Source organism: Pleurodeles waltl, chromosome 3_1 (genome assembly GCF_031143425.1).
Source record: "Pleurodeles waltl isolate 20211129_DDA chromosome 3_1, aPleWal1.hap1.20221129, whole genome shotgun sequence".
Classification (NCBI taxonomy): Eukaryota; Metazoa; Chordata; class Amphibia; order Caudata; family Salamandridae; genus Pleurodeles; species Pleurodeles waltl.
In genome coordinates, this window is record NC_090440.1 from 1,638,901,171 (window position 1) to 1,638,917,887 (window position 16,717).

General features: G+C 44.8%; 1 protein-coding gene across 2 annotated transcripts in view; it reads right to left on the reverse strand.

Annotated features, from left to right (window-relative positions):
• Nucleotides 1–16,717, reverse strand: part of TLK1 (tousled like kinase 1) — a 618,148-nt gene that overhangs the window by 294,530 nt on the left and 306,901 nt on the right. For both annotated transcript variants that reach the window (XM_069225321.1, XM_069225320.1), the window contains one exon: nucleotides 8,874–8,940. In XM_069225321.1, coding sequence (XP_069081422.1) covers nucleotides 8,874–8,940 — 67 coding nt within the window. The remainder of the gene's footprint in view (nucleotides 1–8,873; nucleotides 8,941–16,717) is intronic.

The window sequence follows — 16,717 nt, forward strand, 5'->3', positions numbered from 1 at the left end:
AACAAGGGTCAGCAAACACACGGTTAACAATGACTCACAAGGCCAATCTCAGAGAGTTAAAGTAAGTACTGGACACTGATCAGAACCACACCAGCAGGTCACGCCGGGCAGCACTGGGGCGGCTGGGTGCAGTAAGGCGATGAGTGCCCAATGGTGTTCAATGAGAGTTGGTCCTTGGGACAAGCAAGCTGCAGGCAGAGTCAGTCAAGGTCAGCAGGCAGGCTGGTGGGGCTTGTACCAAGTCAGATGCTGCTTCTTTACCTCTTTTGCAGGTGCAACTCCTCTGTGTCCTTGTGTAGGAAAGTGTCCCGTTTTGGCATGGTTGCGCCCCCCCCCCACACACACTTTTTGCTGATATGGATGCTGACCTCAGAGTGTGCTGGGATCCTGCTAACCAGGCCCCAGCACCATTGTTCTGTCCCAAACCTGTACCATTGTTCCCATAACTGGAACACCCCTAGTACACAGTCAAGTCCCTTGTAAATGGTTCCCATGGTACCTAAGGCCCTGTGGCCAGGGAAGGTCCCCAAGGGCTGCAGCATGCATTATGCCAACCTGGCGAACCCCTCACCAAGCACATGAACACTCCCTTTGCAGCTTGTGTGCGCTGGTGGGGAAAAAAAAAAAAAGACTGTTGACATGGCTTCCCTCTAAGGGTTCCAGGCCCACAAACCACTGCCTGTGTGTGGCATAGGTAAGTCAACCCTCTAGCAGGCCTTACAACCCTAAGGCAGGGTGCACTATACCACAGGTGAGGGCATAGCTGCATGAGCAATATGGCCCTACAGTTTTTAAGTCCATTCTTAGACATTTTAAGTGCAGTGTGGCCATTTAAAGTATATGGGCTGGGGGGGAGGAGTTGTCATTACCAACTCCACAGCTCCATAATGGCTTCACTGAAGTCTGGAAAGTTTGGTATCGAACTTCCCAGCACAATAAACCCACAATGCAGTGTTGGATTTATTGAAAAATGCACTCAGATTTTAACCAAACCTCTAGAGCAGGACTGACCAGTCTGTGCCAGTATGCCACTTCCAGATGAGTTTCCGACCAGATGGGGTGAGAGCCTTTGTGCTCTCTGTGGACAGAAACAAAGCCTGCACTGGGAGGAGGTGCTTCACACCTTCTCCCTACAGGAACTAACACCTGGCAGTGAGCCTCAAAAGCTCAGGCCTCTTGTTACAGTGCCTCAGGGCACTCTAGCTAGTGGAGATGCCCGCCCCTCGGATGAAGCCCCACCTTTGGCGGTAAGTCAGTCAGGAAAATTTGGGAAAACAAGGAGGAGTGACCACTTCAGCTGGGACCACCCCATACGTGTCCAGAGCTAAAGTGACCCTGTCCCCCTTCCTGGCAAAATACTCCATCTTGGTTTGGAGGACAGGGACCAATAGAGTTAGGTCTGTGTTCCCCTCCCCAAAGGGAGTGGACACCGGAAGGGTGTAGTCACCCTCAGAGCCAGTAGCCATTGGCTACTGCCCTCTAACACCTGAATTTAAGGGCTCCCCTGAACCTAGCTCATCAGATTCCTGGTGACCTCAGGGGGAAGAAAGAAGAAAAAGGACTGCTAAGCAGACCCCCAGCAGAGAAGACTGAAGACACCAACAGACTTGGCCCCAGCCCTACATGCCTGTCTCCAGCTTCTGAAGCACTGCAACCAGAAGGAGATGCATCCTGCAGGACCAGCAACCTCTTAAAATACTCAAGAGGACTGCCTACACCCCAGAGGACCAAGAACTCCCATGGACAGTGGCCCTGTCCAGAAGGAAACTGACAAACGACTCCAGAACCAGCCTGGATCCGCAAGTCCTGCCCTCTCTGCACCAGACTCCCACGGCCCGTATCCAGTTGGCCCAACTGACTAGAGCTGGTCCCCAGGCGATTCTGAGCAAGTGCCCATCCTGGGTTGATCCTTCCCGTCCAACACAATGTCTCCTGCAGCCGGAATCCAGAGGATCCCCCCGACCTTGACAGAACCGGACAAAGATTACAGACACCAAAAGGTACCCAGGAATCCACATCTCCCTGGCCATGGAGAATTCAACCTTCGGTGCAGCAACGTCCAGCAGGCGGCCCTCCTCCTTGTCCAGCCTTAGGTTTCATGGAACAGACCCACTGGACTTCACCTGCAGCATCTTTGTGACCCCAGGGGTCCCCCTATTGGTGCATCCTGCACCCAGCCACCCCGGAGGGTGTGTGTTTGGTGCTGACCTGTGCCCAACCCCCCCCCCCCCTGAGGTCTGCCCTCCTAAGACACAGGTACTTACCTGGAATTCCAAGTGCCCAAGGCCTGATTCCAAGTGCCCCCAGTCTCCATAGAAGACAATGCTAAATCAACCTCAACTTTGACCTCCTCACCCGGCCAGCCTGTATTGCTGGTGGTGGGTGTTTGGGGTTATCTTGAACCCCAACCCGTGCATGATAACCCTCGGAGTCTGGAACTGTAAGTCTTGTACTTACCTCGAAACTGTGCTAACTTTTCTACCCCCCAGGACTGTTCCTGAGAATTGCACTGTCAACTTTTAAAACAGATTATTGCTATTTATTCAAAAACCGTATAACTTGCCAAATTGAAACAAAGTGGTATTGAAACATATGTTGGATACTTACTTGCAAATGTACTTACCTGCAACTTTAATCTTGTGGTTCTAGAAATAAAGTAACAAAATATATTTTTGCTATATAAAAACAATTGGCCTGGAGTTAGTCATTGAATGTGTGCTTCGTTTATTGCTTGTGTGAGTGCAAAAAAATGCTTTGCACTACCCTCTGATAAGCTGACCGGCTCAACCAAACTACCACAAAAGAGAGCATTAGTATTATCTACTTTAGCCTCTGTTAAGCCTCCAGGGAACCCCCGGACTCTGCGCACGCTAGAGCTCCTTTTGATATAGTGTATACAGAGCCAGCTTGCTACATCGTGTCTTCTTAGGTCGTCAGAAACTGAATTCTAGGGTTCAGGGGTGACACATACTGAATTCAGGGCGTTTCAGGGAGTGCCAGGAGGTAGCCAATGGGCCGACAACCTTTAGGGTGACTACACTCTTATGACCTCTTCGTTGGGAGGGTGGAGAGACCTGGTCTAGTCACCATTACAAAGGTGACTAGGCCCTTGAAGCTTTCCACCCTGGAATGTGCATCCTGCCTGGGCGAGGAGATAACACCCCCAACCAAATGAGGCTTTTGTCTCTGGCCCTCAAGAGCGTTAGTTCTCACCTTGGGAAACAACTATGGTGGCTGAACTGGTCAGGACCAGTCAGTCAACCCATTAGTAGCTGGTAGGTTTTCAGGGGGCACCTCTAAGGGGCCCTCTGGGTGCAGTTATCAATAAATCCCTCACTGGCATTAGTGAGGGTTTATTAATCCAAGATGTTTGATACCAAACATCTCTATTTTCAGAGAAGCCATTATTTAGCTGGGGACTTGTAGTGACTGTTGTCCAGCACATGTGTTTAAAATGGCTTCCCTAGACACTTACTATGTCTGAGAATCAACAGACATTGAATGAGCAAATATGCTCCTGCTGAGATACCCTCACATGTAATATGATGCACCCTGCCTTAGGGCTGTAAGGCCTGCTAGGGGGTGACTTACATATATTGCATGCAGTGTGTTTAGGGGACATGGCACACAGGCTGTGTGCCCTGTCATGTTTTCACCTTTGTCTGCACCAAAAAATAGACTACAATGGCAGCTTGTCATGCGCTTGGTGAGGGATCACCTAGGGTGGCACAATTTGTGCTGCAGCCCTTAAGCACTCTCCTTATTTCCACAGGCACCAGGGGTACCATTTAATAGGGACTTGCAGTGGGTCGTAAAGTTTTGCCAGTTGGGAAAAATGACTGTGCAGTTTAGAGGGGAGGAAGAGATCTGGCACTGGGGTCCTGGTTAGCAGGAACCCAGTGCACTTTCAGTTGAAATTGCACCTGAAACCAAGCAAAATGTGGGAGGGGTGACCATGTCAAAAGAGGGCTTTTCCTACATCCAACTCCCCTGGATTAATCATAGTTCACAAATACTTCCAGTCAACTGACACTAATGCACCATTGTTCTCTGATCTTAATTTGGTGAGTCTCTGTTATGATGGAAAATGTTGAAGAACACATGGATTATTGCTGTTAATACACATCTGCTGTACTTAAAAAATGAAAAATTGCCAATAAAAAGACACTGAGCAAAAAAAGTATGTTGCAGGGCTTGTATGTCCTGTGTACAGAATGGAAAGACCATATTTGTCTGGTTTTCAAAAATCACTGGAGCATGCAGATGCCCTTAGGGTAGCATTTTGATAACTATAATTCAGCATACATGCTATGATCAGTTGCAGTCTAGCCACTGGTTTTGGCGGAAGGCCAGACATGCAGTGTGCCTGATCCACTACTAAGTTTGTAAACAGATCGCCAGTTTTCATGATGGCGATCACAAAGTTTTCAACAAATGCATGATACATTTGTACTGTCTACCTTCTTTTGGGAATCTTACCAGTCCTATATTATGACAGGACCTGCCCTCAAAGACTTTAGCACTGGCATGAAGATGTTCTGTTGTCCGTCTGTGGTGTTCTAATAACATCAATGTGTTCTTTCAATTTAACTTCTGCTGAGGTTACCGAAGTTGCGATTTTCTTTCACCGATAGCTCAGTTTCACTCCCAGTTCCTGTAACTTAGGTCTCGATATGAGGCTGGTGTTTTCTCCTATCCCCCCTACTAAATGCATGTCAGTACATTTTATTGGTCAACTGGACCCTTAGACTTATCTCTAACAATGTTTGTGGTTTTTTTGCCATGTAGATCTCCTGTCACCAGTATACTTCTAGGGTGCTTGATGTAATCGAGGCTGCAAATCACAGGTCGCCTCCACTTGGTCTGTCTGCGAACTGTGGTGTGGATGATTCCCAAATTTCAACCCTCAAGTGCCTCTGACCGCTCTATTGGCTCACCTCCCGTCCCTGGTCTCACCAGCGGATTGTCACCCTTCCAGATCAATTACTTTGGGTACAGGCTCTCCCCAAATAGGCCACCACCTTCACTTTGTTTGCTACCTTAAAGTCCCTCTTACACCCCCCAAATCTAGGCTCTCAGGTGGTCTCTTGGGTTTGACTTCTTTATACCCACACTGTCTGGGGCACCAGATGCTGGTTACCCTAACAGTACAGATAACAGGTGGTATCAGAATGATAGTCCCAGGAGATTAGCCTTGTAGTTGTTGCTCCACTCTTTGGCTGCAGTGGCAGTCTATGGTTCTTGTATCTCACATGCAGGGCTCCTCTCTGGCTCCGTGTTTGTTTGCAGGAGGCAGTTCTTGCAAACACTACTCAACAAATTTGCTCCCCCCACCTCCTGGACCCCCGAGCCCCCTCTCCCCTCTGTACCTCCACCCCTCCCCCCACAGTCTGGCCCCATGTAAGGAAATGCCTCCTTGTCATGGTTACCCCCTGACTTTTTGCCTTTGCCAAGTTATGATTTGAAAGTGTGCTGGGACCCTGCTAACCAGGCCCCAGCACCAGTGTTCTTTCCCTAAACTGTACCTTTGTCTCCACAATTGGCACAACCCTGGCACCCCGGTAAGTCCCTTGTAAATGGTAACCCTGGTACCAAGGGGCCTGATGCCAGGGAAGGTCTAAGGGCTGCAGCATGTCTTATGCCACCCTGGGGACCCCTCACTCAGCACATACACACTGCTTGCCAGCTTGTGTGTGCTGGTGGGGAGAAAAATGACTAAATCGACATGGCACTCCCCACAGGGTGCCATGCCAACCTCACACTACCTGTGGCATAGGTAAGTCACCCCTCTAGCAGGCCTTACAGCCCTAAGGCAGGGTGCACTATACCACAGGTGAGGGAATAGCTGCAAGAGCACTATGCCCCTATAGTGTCTACGCAAAACCTTAGACATTGTAAGTGCAGGGTAGCCATAAAAAGTATATGGTCTGGGAGTTTGTCAAACACGAACTCCACAGTTCCATAATGGCTACACTGAAATCTGGGAAGTTTGATATCAAACTGCTCAGCACAATAAATGCACACTGATGCCAGTGTGGGATTTATGAGAAAAACAAGGAGGAGTCACCCACCAGTCAGGACAGCCCATAAGGTGCCCTGAGCTGAGGTGAACCCTGCCTTTAGAAATCCTCCATCTTGAGATTGGAGGATTCCCCCAATGGGATTAGGGATGTGCCCCCCTCCCCTCAGGGAGAAGGCACAAAGAGGGTGTAGCCTCCCTCCAGGACAGTAGCCATTGGCTACTGCCCCCCAGACCTAAACACACCCCTAAATTTAGTATTTAGGGACACCCAAGAACCCAGGGAATCAAATTCCTGCAACGTGAAACGGGAAGGACTGCTGACTTGAAAGCCCTGCAGAGACGACAACTGCTTTGGCCCCAGCCCTACCGGCCTGTCTCTTGACTCGAAGAAAACTGCAACAGCGACTCATCCGACAGGGACCAGCAACCTCTGAAGCCTCAGAGGACTGCCCTGAACCAAAAGACCAAGAAACTCCCGTGAGCAGTGGCTCTGCTCAACACCAGCAACAACTGTGCAACTTTCTTGCAACTTTTAAAGATCTCACTCTTCCCACTGGAAGCGTGAGACTTCACTGTCTGCACCTAACCACCCCCAGCTGGAGCTCCAGAGAACAAACACTACAGGGAGGACTCCCAGGCGACTGCGACCTCGTGAGTAGCCCGAGACAACCCCCCTGAGCTCCCCACAGCGATGCATGCAGAGAATCCAGAAGCTCCCCCTGACCGTGACTGCATGTAACAAGGAACCCGACGCCTGGACCAAGCACTGCACCCGCAGGACCAGAAGGAACCGAACCTCTGCCTAACCCGGTCGGTGGCTGGCCTGAAAAGCCCCCCTGTGCCCTGTCCTGCACCGCTAGAGTGACCCCGGGTCCCTCCATTGATTTCAATTACAAACCAGATGCCTGCTTTGCACACTGCACCCGGCCGCCTCTGTGCCGCTGAGGGTGTGTTTTGTGTGCCTACTTGTGTCCGTTCAATGCTCTCCAAAATCCCCCTGGTCTGCCCTCCAAAGACACAGTTACTTACCTGTATGCAGACTGGAACCGGAGCACCCCTGTTCTTCATAGGCACCTATGTGTTTTGGGCACCTCTTTGACCTGTGCACATGACCGGCCCTGATCTGCTGGTGTGGTAACTTTGGCGTTGCCTTGAACTCCAAACAGTGGGCTGCCTATGCCCAGGAACTGAGACTTTTAAGTGTCTTACTTACCTGACAAACTAACCATTAATTACCTCCCCCAGGAACTGTTGATTTTTGCACAGTGTTTAATTTTAAAATAGCTTATTGCCATTTTAAAAAAAACTGTGTATGCTATTGCTCTAATTCAAAGTTCCTAACTTACCTGTGTGGAGTACCTTGCATTTTATATATTTACTACAAATCTTGAACTTGGTTCTAAAAATAAATTAAGAAAATATTTTTTTCTATATAAAAACTATTGGGGTGGAGTTAAGTCTTTGAGTGTGGGTTCCTCATTTATTGCCTGTGTATGTGTACGTGTACAACAAATGCTTAACACTACCCTCTGATAAGCCTACTGCTCGACCACACTACCACAAAATAAAGCATTAGAATTATCTAATTCTGCCACTATCTTTCCTCGAAGAGGAACCCTTGGACTCTGTGCACACTATCTCTTACTTTGAGATAGTATATATAGAGCCAACTTCCTACACCCCACCACCCCAATACCCCCTCCCCGAGGTCCCCCCAAAACCGCGCCCCCTGGCTCTCCCCTTCCCGGCTGTGTTTGAGGGTCTCACAGGGTAGCCAGCATAGTCATCCATCCGGGTCTTTTATAGTCGGGATGTCGTCCATGAGATCCAGTCATCCAAACCAGACACTCAAGATCTAAATGTCGTCCTCAAACGAAGGGCATTTCTTCACTGCACTACAGCCCAACTAAACCACGAATGTTTATTGGTTTCGATCTTCAGACAGGCGCTTGCTACTCTGCCTGCCATCTGCACTCAGCGCCACCATTTTAAGCAGATGCTTAGTAGGCCTGATTGTGGCCACTAATGCAATGTTTTCTTTAAACTCAATGGCCGATGTCTTGCTACCCAGAAGAAAATCATGAATTATTTGACCACTCAGCTGGGCAAAGAAATATTGCCTGTGAATGTTCCTAAATATGCGGATACCGCAAACTAAAAGAACACTACTCATATAATATTTCAGAGCTTAATGTCCTAGGTGAAGCAAGTAAGTTGGTACCCTGTAACTTGCCATAGCAAGTGGGTCAAGATTTTGTGAACTAGAAAAATATAAAACATCTACCACATGAGTGGGTATGGTCTATTTCTACAATTTGCTCTAGCCGTCTTGAGTGTGTCTCTCAAATGGTCCACATCGTCAGACTTTGTGAAAGTTACCCTGAACTGGTCGCAAGCTAACAGGAGAGTAGCAAGCCAGGTAGGATGTACTTTATCTCCACCAGTGCAGTATCAACTCATTCTGCAGAGTTTATACTCTGGGTATCCCCAGTCACCGGTGCATAAAAAAGAAGGAAGCTCTCCAGAAGGCTTGCACAACTGTTTAGCTCAAGAGACGAAAACAGATCTAATGAAAAAATAAAAAAAATAAAAAATACAGAAGGCAGAGCCTTTTTATGAGCTGCAGAGGATGCTCTTCCAAAGGGTGACTTCACGAACACTCCCCAGTGTTATTTCATGACTGCTGCACCTCATATGAATGGCACTCCTGGCACAAAGATGTGATGCAGGATGCGGGTAAAAAATTTAAATAGCATAAGAATAGATTTGAATAACTTATTAGTGCTCTATTTAAAGACATTTTCAGAAATGAAACTAGTCAGAAACAGCAAGATCTCAACTTATGATGTACCTTTTTAAGATGTCCTAATCGAAGCTTAAATATTTCTTCCTGTTCATGGTATTCTGCTAAAGTCAACCTAAGGAAGAAAAACAACAAGATGGAACAGAAACAAAATTACAGTTTTAAATAAGTGTTTGAAAACTACAGCATAAAAATAAAATACTTATTCATAAGGATAGCTTTTTAAACATCTGTCATGTCTCTAAATCTCAACCTTCTGCATCATTTTGCAGAGGAACAGCAGAAAGAGCATTTTAAAATGACCGGATTGTATTTTATATGCATAGGAAAACAATTCTATCAAATTCTTTCAAACATGCACAAGTAGCAATCACGTATTGAGTAAGCCTGGGTAATGTAATGGAATCAAATAACAAGAGACACAAATCAAATAGGGCAGTGAACTTTGTAAACAACAGTTGAAAGATCATTAGGAGTTAAAAGCATAGTGTGATTAACTCCAAGGAGACTTTAATAACATGTTAACATGTAGCAGTATGACAAAATGTACCACAGCATATTTCCAGATGTAAAAACAATTAATCAATTCTGTGTACAAACGACACAAAGAGTGTCAACGTTCAACTACGTACAGAGGTGTGAAATTTCTAGAGCCCAATGCCCAGGACATATTGTTTGAGGTCAAGGAAAACATGTTCTCATGTTTATTTTGTCGTTGGTACAAGCAGGCCCAACCCTCTCCAGCACATACCCTTTGGCTGCTTGTTTACAGTACCACATTATGGAGCAAAGAAGGGAATTGTCGGCAGTCTAGGTAATATTTGTATCCATATGTTAATGTTGGTCCAACTTGTATTTATGATTCATGTTAGCCCTTTCAGCTCTTGGCGTGGTTTCCCCAGTCTTTTTGCCTTCTGATCGCCTGTTATGATCCGGTCTTGAACTTTATTTTTGCTGGCTTTAGGACTCTGGGCACTTTACCATTGCTGACCAGTGCACAAATACAAGTCCTGTCTAAATTGGATTGGTGATTGGTTTATCCATGATTGGCATATTTGATTTACTATTAAGTCTAGAGTAAAGCGCACTAGAGGTGCCCAGGACCTGTAAATCAAATGCTACTAGTGGGCCTGCAGCACTGATTGTGCCACCCACCTGAGTAGCCCTGTAAACATGCCTCAGACCTGCCACTGTAGTGTGTGTGGGCAGTTTGGAACTGACAGTTCGACCTGGCAAGTGCACCCACGTGCCAGGCCCAAACCTTCCCTTTTACCTCGTGTAAGTCATCCCTAAGGTAGGCCCGAGGCAGCCCGATGGGCAGGGTGCAGTGTATTTAAAAGGTAGATCATGCATGTTGTACACCTACATGTTGTACATATCCTGATAGTGTTAGAGTTCGGGGTCTCTGAACTCACTCATAATTTAAAACACATCTTTTGGTGAAGTTGTTTTTTAAATTGTAAGTTTGAAAATGCCACTTTTAGAAAGTGGGCATTTTCCTGCTTAACCATTCTGTGCCTCTGCCTGGCTTCTGAATACACTTCTAGGTCAGACTGACAGTTTGGCTGTTTGTGAATACACTCTAGGCAGTCACACAAAGGGAGCGGAGCTGTGTCCTGGATATCCTGATGGGTCTTCCTGGGCTAGAGTGGTGGGAGAAGCTGACACTTGCACCTGAATAGGGCCGTGCCTGTCCTTGCACAAAGCAGTCCTCCACCCCCTGCACTATGTCTGGGGCCAGGACCGAGAGAGGAGGCAGGGTTTTCTGCACTACAAAGACTTTCCTTTGAGGTTTGCCTACTTCAAATGCACAAATGAGTATAAGTATTGGACTGCTGATCCCACAACTTTAGAACAAATCTGGACGGAGGACATTCTGCCAGGGAGAAGAGCTGGATGCTTGAGGAGGACCTGCCACTCTGCCTGTTGCTTTGCTGTTCTGGCCTGCTGCTGCTACTTCTGCCCTGGGAGGGAAAAGACTGAACTTTGCTTTCTACATCCTGCTTTCCAAGGTTCTCCAAGGACTTGAGCTGAGCTTGCCTCCTATTAGAAGACTTCAAAGACTTCATCTGCCAGCACCCATGCCTTCTTGCTTAGAGTCCTGACTCGCCAAATCCAGTTCCTGGGCCCTTGGAAGCGACTTCTTGTGAAAACAAAAGAACCAGGCACCTCAACTCAGGACAACTCCAAAACCAGCGCCGGTGCTAGACTCCGCGCCGCTACCTGCATCCAAAGCTGTGATCCCCGCTGAAGTGCAACGATCCCAATTGATGCCACAGAACCGGCACTGCTGGCCCGAAGCTGCTGCAGCACCTCTGTAGTTCAGACATCATGAGTCCTGAGTGCCGTGCCACCAACTTCTATGCCACACAACTCCGCTGTGGCACCTGCGGCCCTGTGGAGTGACTGCGACCCCGAGAGGTGGTTCCCCTCGTGTCTTGACCTGCCAGATTCATAAACCCCACCAGATCTTAAGGAACCAACACCTCACCTCCCCTGCCTCGCAGTAAGGAACTTATTCCTTGTCTCCTGGGTAGCAGAACGGAACCAATGCTGCAACAACGCGCCGTGATAATACCAGTTGGAGCTATTGTTTTTTCAAGAGCTTTATAGGGACTTAATCTTCAAAAAAGCATATCTTTGCTTGTGTATGTTGGATTGTTGTCGATTTGGTGTTATTTTACTTAGATAAATTTTGGCTATTTTTTTTCTTTTTCTTTTTACTTCAGTGGTGTCCATTTGTCGTGTTTACACTGTGGTACTGTGTGTGGTTACAAATACTTAACATATTGCCTCGGAGATGAGAATGACTGCTCGTGCCAAGCTACTAAGGGGGCGAGCGGGGTTGTCTTAGGAATGTGATTTCCTTATGCAGACTACAGTGAGGGTCCCTATTTGGCCAGGGTGTAAACGGACTGCCAACCAGAGACCCCATTTCTAACAGTTCATTAATGGATTGTCTTTATTATTAGGGTGTGTGGTCTGAATAAATGTTCTAAACTCGCACTGCACTACTGACAGTGGTTCCAGTAAAAACAATTTTGTAAAAAATTTTTTTTTTATATATTTAAAAAAAAAAAAGTAAAAAAAAAAAAAAACACATCGTGAGGGTACGTATAATGCTCCCAGAATAATCTCTTATTAGATACAAATATTTGCAGAAGCTTGAAAGCAAGACTGATGATTCTTTGCTTTTAAAATGACATTTTCACAAAACAAAATTTGTAACTAGGAACATTTTGCTAAGCTACTGTGAAATTTTAGGTACCATTTCCTTCAAGCATAATTTAGTAAAATGTGCTGATGAATGCTAGTAATTACAAAATATATTCATAATGGAGAATCAGTGTATGTGGTTTCAACAAGATTTTGGGAAACATGAAAATAATCAAACATCGGCAAAGCCAATAGGACAGACATTGGTGGTCAGTCTTTTGGTTTTGTCAATGCGTGCCTTGCTTTGAGATGACTTTTGTGAAACATTGTTGTGGAAGCTGCCAGGCCCTCACCACTGTAACAAATATTGGCAAAAAGCTAAAATATTTTTGGTCTCAAAAAGAATACATTAACACAGTAGTTTCTGGCATTGAACAAAACTACCTTGTGTGCTGAAATGCTTCTTGTGAAAAAGCAGAATGCTATCATTCACAGTAAAGCCAGACGATAGATAGATAGAGAGAGTATTAATAAAAACAAAAGGTCTTTAACACCAGACCAAAATAGGGGCCTAATTCTTGAAGAAAATAAATTGTATATGCCTTTGCATCAGTGCAGATTAATGTAGTTCATGAACTCATAAGAATTTACTGAAGTAGACCAGGAAATCATACTCTTAGAAAATGATTGTCAACTGTATTTTAGCATGAGCAGAAATGCTTGTGCAGATTTGTTCATGCGAAAATGTGGAGCATTTACAAATTCACTTGCCCTTCAACCACTTTTTCCCCCCCCAACCATCGAAGAAGAAAGTTTCCAAACATGCAAGTTAGTGGATTTGCATAGACTCAAAAGGATATTTTATTATTTCCCACTATCTTCAGGCCCAGTATGTAGACCTGCAGAAAGGTGGCAAAATAAGGACATCCCCAGTATTTAAGCCCTACTACAGTATTGGCCCTTGCATTGTCAGAGAATCTAATATCAAAGCTCTTATATAATGAGATTCACTGTCATAATGTCACCACACCACCTGGTACCAAAGGGAGAGGTGGATTTTGTATTTTTACAGGACAAGAAGATTTAAGAAGCAACCTCTCCCATTGGGCAACTAGATTCTTTATTAAATTCCCTACCCCTGGAATATCAACACAGCTGTTTTGATAAAAACAGCTGACGACATGACTAGGCTACAGCATCTCAAACGTCAAAACGCAAATTGCTGGAAAAGTCTCATATGTATACACTTTAAAAAACAACTCAAGTAAATTGGTTTGCTCCTACACTGAAAAAAATTAGACAAGAGCTAAGCATGATCATTTTGGTTAGTTAGGTCAGAGATCACCTCAAGAAAATCTAAGTACTAGGCCTCAGTCAAAATTCCAAACTATTAACCTCTCTGGAGGTGGTTAAAAAAAAAAAATCCTCTGGTGTGTTGCACCGGAGGTTTTATTAAAAAAATGTATCCTGTCACCGGGAGTCACAGAAATCTTCTGTGTCTCCCCCCCGTCCCCACAACCCACCCCTTTGCGGGCCTACCTACAGTTCTGGAAGGCCACATTTAAAAAGGGGGGGATTGTCTCGAAACGGGTGTTCCCAGTGGTGTTGGGGGGAAGGGGGAGTTTGCTTGTGGGCAGGGCGACCCCCTTTGGGGACAATTCGATTTTTTTTTTAAATAGATGTATGTTTTCCCTGGGGCCACTATGCCCCCAGGGAAACCATACAGCAATTGAAAAGGAAAAAAAAGGGGAAAAAAAGGAATATATATATATATATATATATATATATATATATATATATATATATATATATAAAAACAATCACTTTTGTCAATGGGTGTGTGGGGGGGGGCTGCGATCGGCCCTCAGGAAAACTACACCCACTAATGTGATCTCTTTACACACACATATATATATATACATATACACACACACACATACATATATATATACATTTATATATGGAAAATGTCACTTACCCAGTGTACATCTGTTCTTGGCATGTTCCGCTGCAGATTCACATGCTGTGCATATACTTCTGCCATCTAGTGTTGGGCTTGGAGTGTTACAAGTTGTTTTTCTTCGAAGAATTGTTTTCGAGTCACGGGATCGAGTGACTCCTCTTCGGCTCCATTGCGCATGGGCATCGACTCCATGTTAGATTGTTTTCCCGCAGAGGGTAAGGTAGGAGTGATAGAGTATAAAGAAAAGAGATGCCCATGCTAATGGAATGTTATATATATATATATATATATATATATATACACACACACACATATGTACAAATGTTGTTAACTTAAACGACTACAGGCTGCTTGGGAGGTGGGAGAGTGCATGTAAATTCTTCTGCGTAACATGCCACGAACAGATGTAAACTGGGTAAGTGACATTTTCTGTTCGGTGGCATGTGTAGCTGCAGATACACATGCTATGCATAGACTAGAAAGCAGTTATTCCTCCCATAAAAGCAGTGGTTAGCCTGTAGGAGTTGAAGTTGTTTGAAATAATGTTCTTAGTACAGCTTGACCTACTACGGCTTGCTGTGTTGCTAAAACATCAACACAATAGTGTTTAGTAAACGTATGTGGTGTTGACCAAGTAGCTGCTTTACATATTTCAGCCATTGGTATGTTTCCTAAAAAAAGCCATTGTAGCACCTTTCTTTCTTGTGGAATGTGCTTTAGGAGTAACCAAGAGTTGTCTATTGGCTTTAACGTAGCATGTTTGGATGCATCTTACTATCCATCTTGCTAATCCTTGTTTTGAAATGGGGTTACCAGTATGAGGTTTTTGAAAGGCTACAAACAGCTGTTTAGTTCTTCTGAATGGTTTTGTTCTATCTATATAGTACATTGGTGCTCTTTTAATATCTAATGTCTATAGAGCTCTTTCTGCCACAGAATCTGGCTGTGGGAAGTAGACTGGCAGTTCCATTGTTTGATTGATATGAAAAGGTGATAATACTTTTTGAAGAAATTTGGGGTTAGTTTGTAGTACGACTTTATGATTGTGTACTTGTATGAACGGTTCTTGAATAGAGAAAGCTTGAATTTCACTAACTTTTCGCAATGATGTAATTACGACTAGGAAGGCAACTTTCCATGTTAAGAATTGCATTTGACATGAGTGCATAGGTTCAAATGGTGGACCCATAAGTTGCGTAAGCACTATGTTTAAATTCCAAGAAGGAACTGGAGGTGTCCTAGGTGGAATGATGCGTTTTAAGCCTTCCATGAAGGCATTAATAACAGATACTCTAAATAAAGAGCTGTGTTGTACATTTTGCAAATATGCTGAAATTGCAGTAAGATGTATTTTTATGGAAGAGAATGCTAAATTAGATTTTTGCAAATGAAGTAAATAGCATACAATATTTTGTATTGATGCTTTAAGAGGAGTAATCTCTTTAGATTGACAATAATATACAAATCTTTTCCATTTGTTAGCATAGCACTGTCTAGTAGTGGGTTTTCTTGCTTGTTTAATCACTTCTAGACATTCTGATGGTAGTTGTAAATACCCAAACTCTATGACCTCTGGAGCCAAATTGCTAGATTGAGTGTGTTGGGATTTGGGTTTCTGATCGGCCCTTTGTTTTGTGTCAACAGGTCTGGTCTGTTTGGGAGTTTGGAGTGTGGTACTAATAATGTTGTGTACCATGGTTGACGGGCCCACGTTGGCGCTATGAGTATCATGGAGTGTGGGAAAAGTGTAAGCAAATATCCCTGACCAATTGATCCATAGGGCATTGCCCTTGGATAGGGGATGTGGGTGTCTGGATGCAAAGTTTTGGCATTTTGCGTTTTCGCCTGTGGCGAACAGATCTATGTTTGGTATTCCCCACTGGTGAAAGTATTTTTGAAGTACTTGAGGGTGAATCTCCCACTCGTGTTTGTTGATGATTTCTGCTGAGAACATCTGCTAGTTGGTTGTGTATCCCAGCAATGTATTGTGCTACTAGGTGAATCTGGTTGTGTATTGCCCATTTCCAAATTTTTGGAGCTAGGAGGAAGAGTTGGGACAAATGTGTCCCCCCTTGCTTGTTTAGGTAATACATGGGGGTCATGTTGTCTGTTTTGATTAGGACATTCTTCTGAGTGAGAGGAGGCTGAAAAGCCTTGAGTGAGGATACAGCTAACAGCTCTAAGTGATTTATGTGTAGCTGTTTGTGTGTTGGGTATCCCATTGTCCTTGGATGTTGTGATTGTTGAGGTGAGCTCCCCAGCCAATCATTGATGCATCTGTTGTAATTATGGTCTGAGGCACAGGGTCTTGAAAAGGCCGCCCTTTGTTTAGATTTGTGGAATTCCACCACTGAAGGGACATGTACGTTTGGCGGTCTATCAGCACTAGATCTTGAAGTTGACCGTGTGCCTGTGACAATTGTTGTGCAAGCCACTGTTGCAAGGGCCGCATATTTAGTCTTGCATGTGGAACAATTGCAATACATGATGCCATTATCCCTAATATTTTCATGACAAATCTGACAGTACTGTTGACCTGTATGTATCTGTGTGATTATATTTTGGAATGCTTGTATTCTTTCTGTATTTGGACTTGCTAGCGCTTTGAGTATTTAGTATTGCACCTAAATACTGTTGTATTTGTTGCAGTTGCGACTTTTGTTAATTTATTGAGAACCATAGCGTGTGCAGGGTTTGTATTACGTAATGTGCATGGTTTTGACATTGCATATGACTGTTTGATTTTATCAGCCAATCATCTAGATATGGAAAG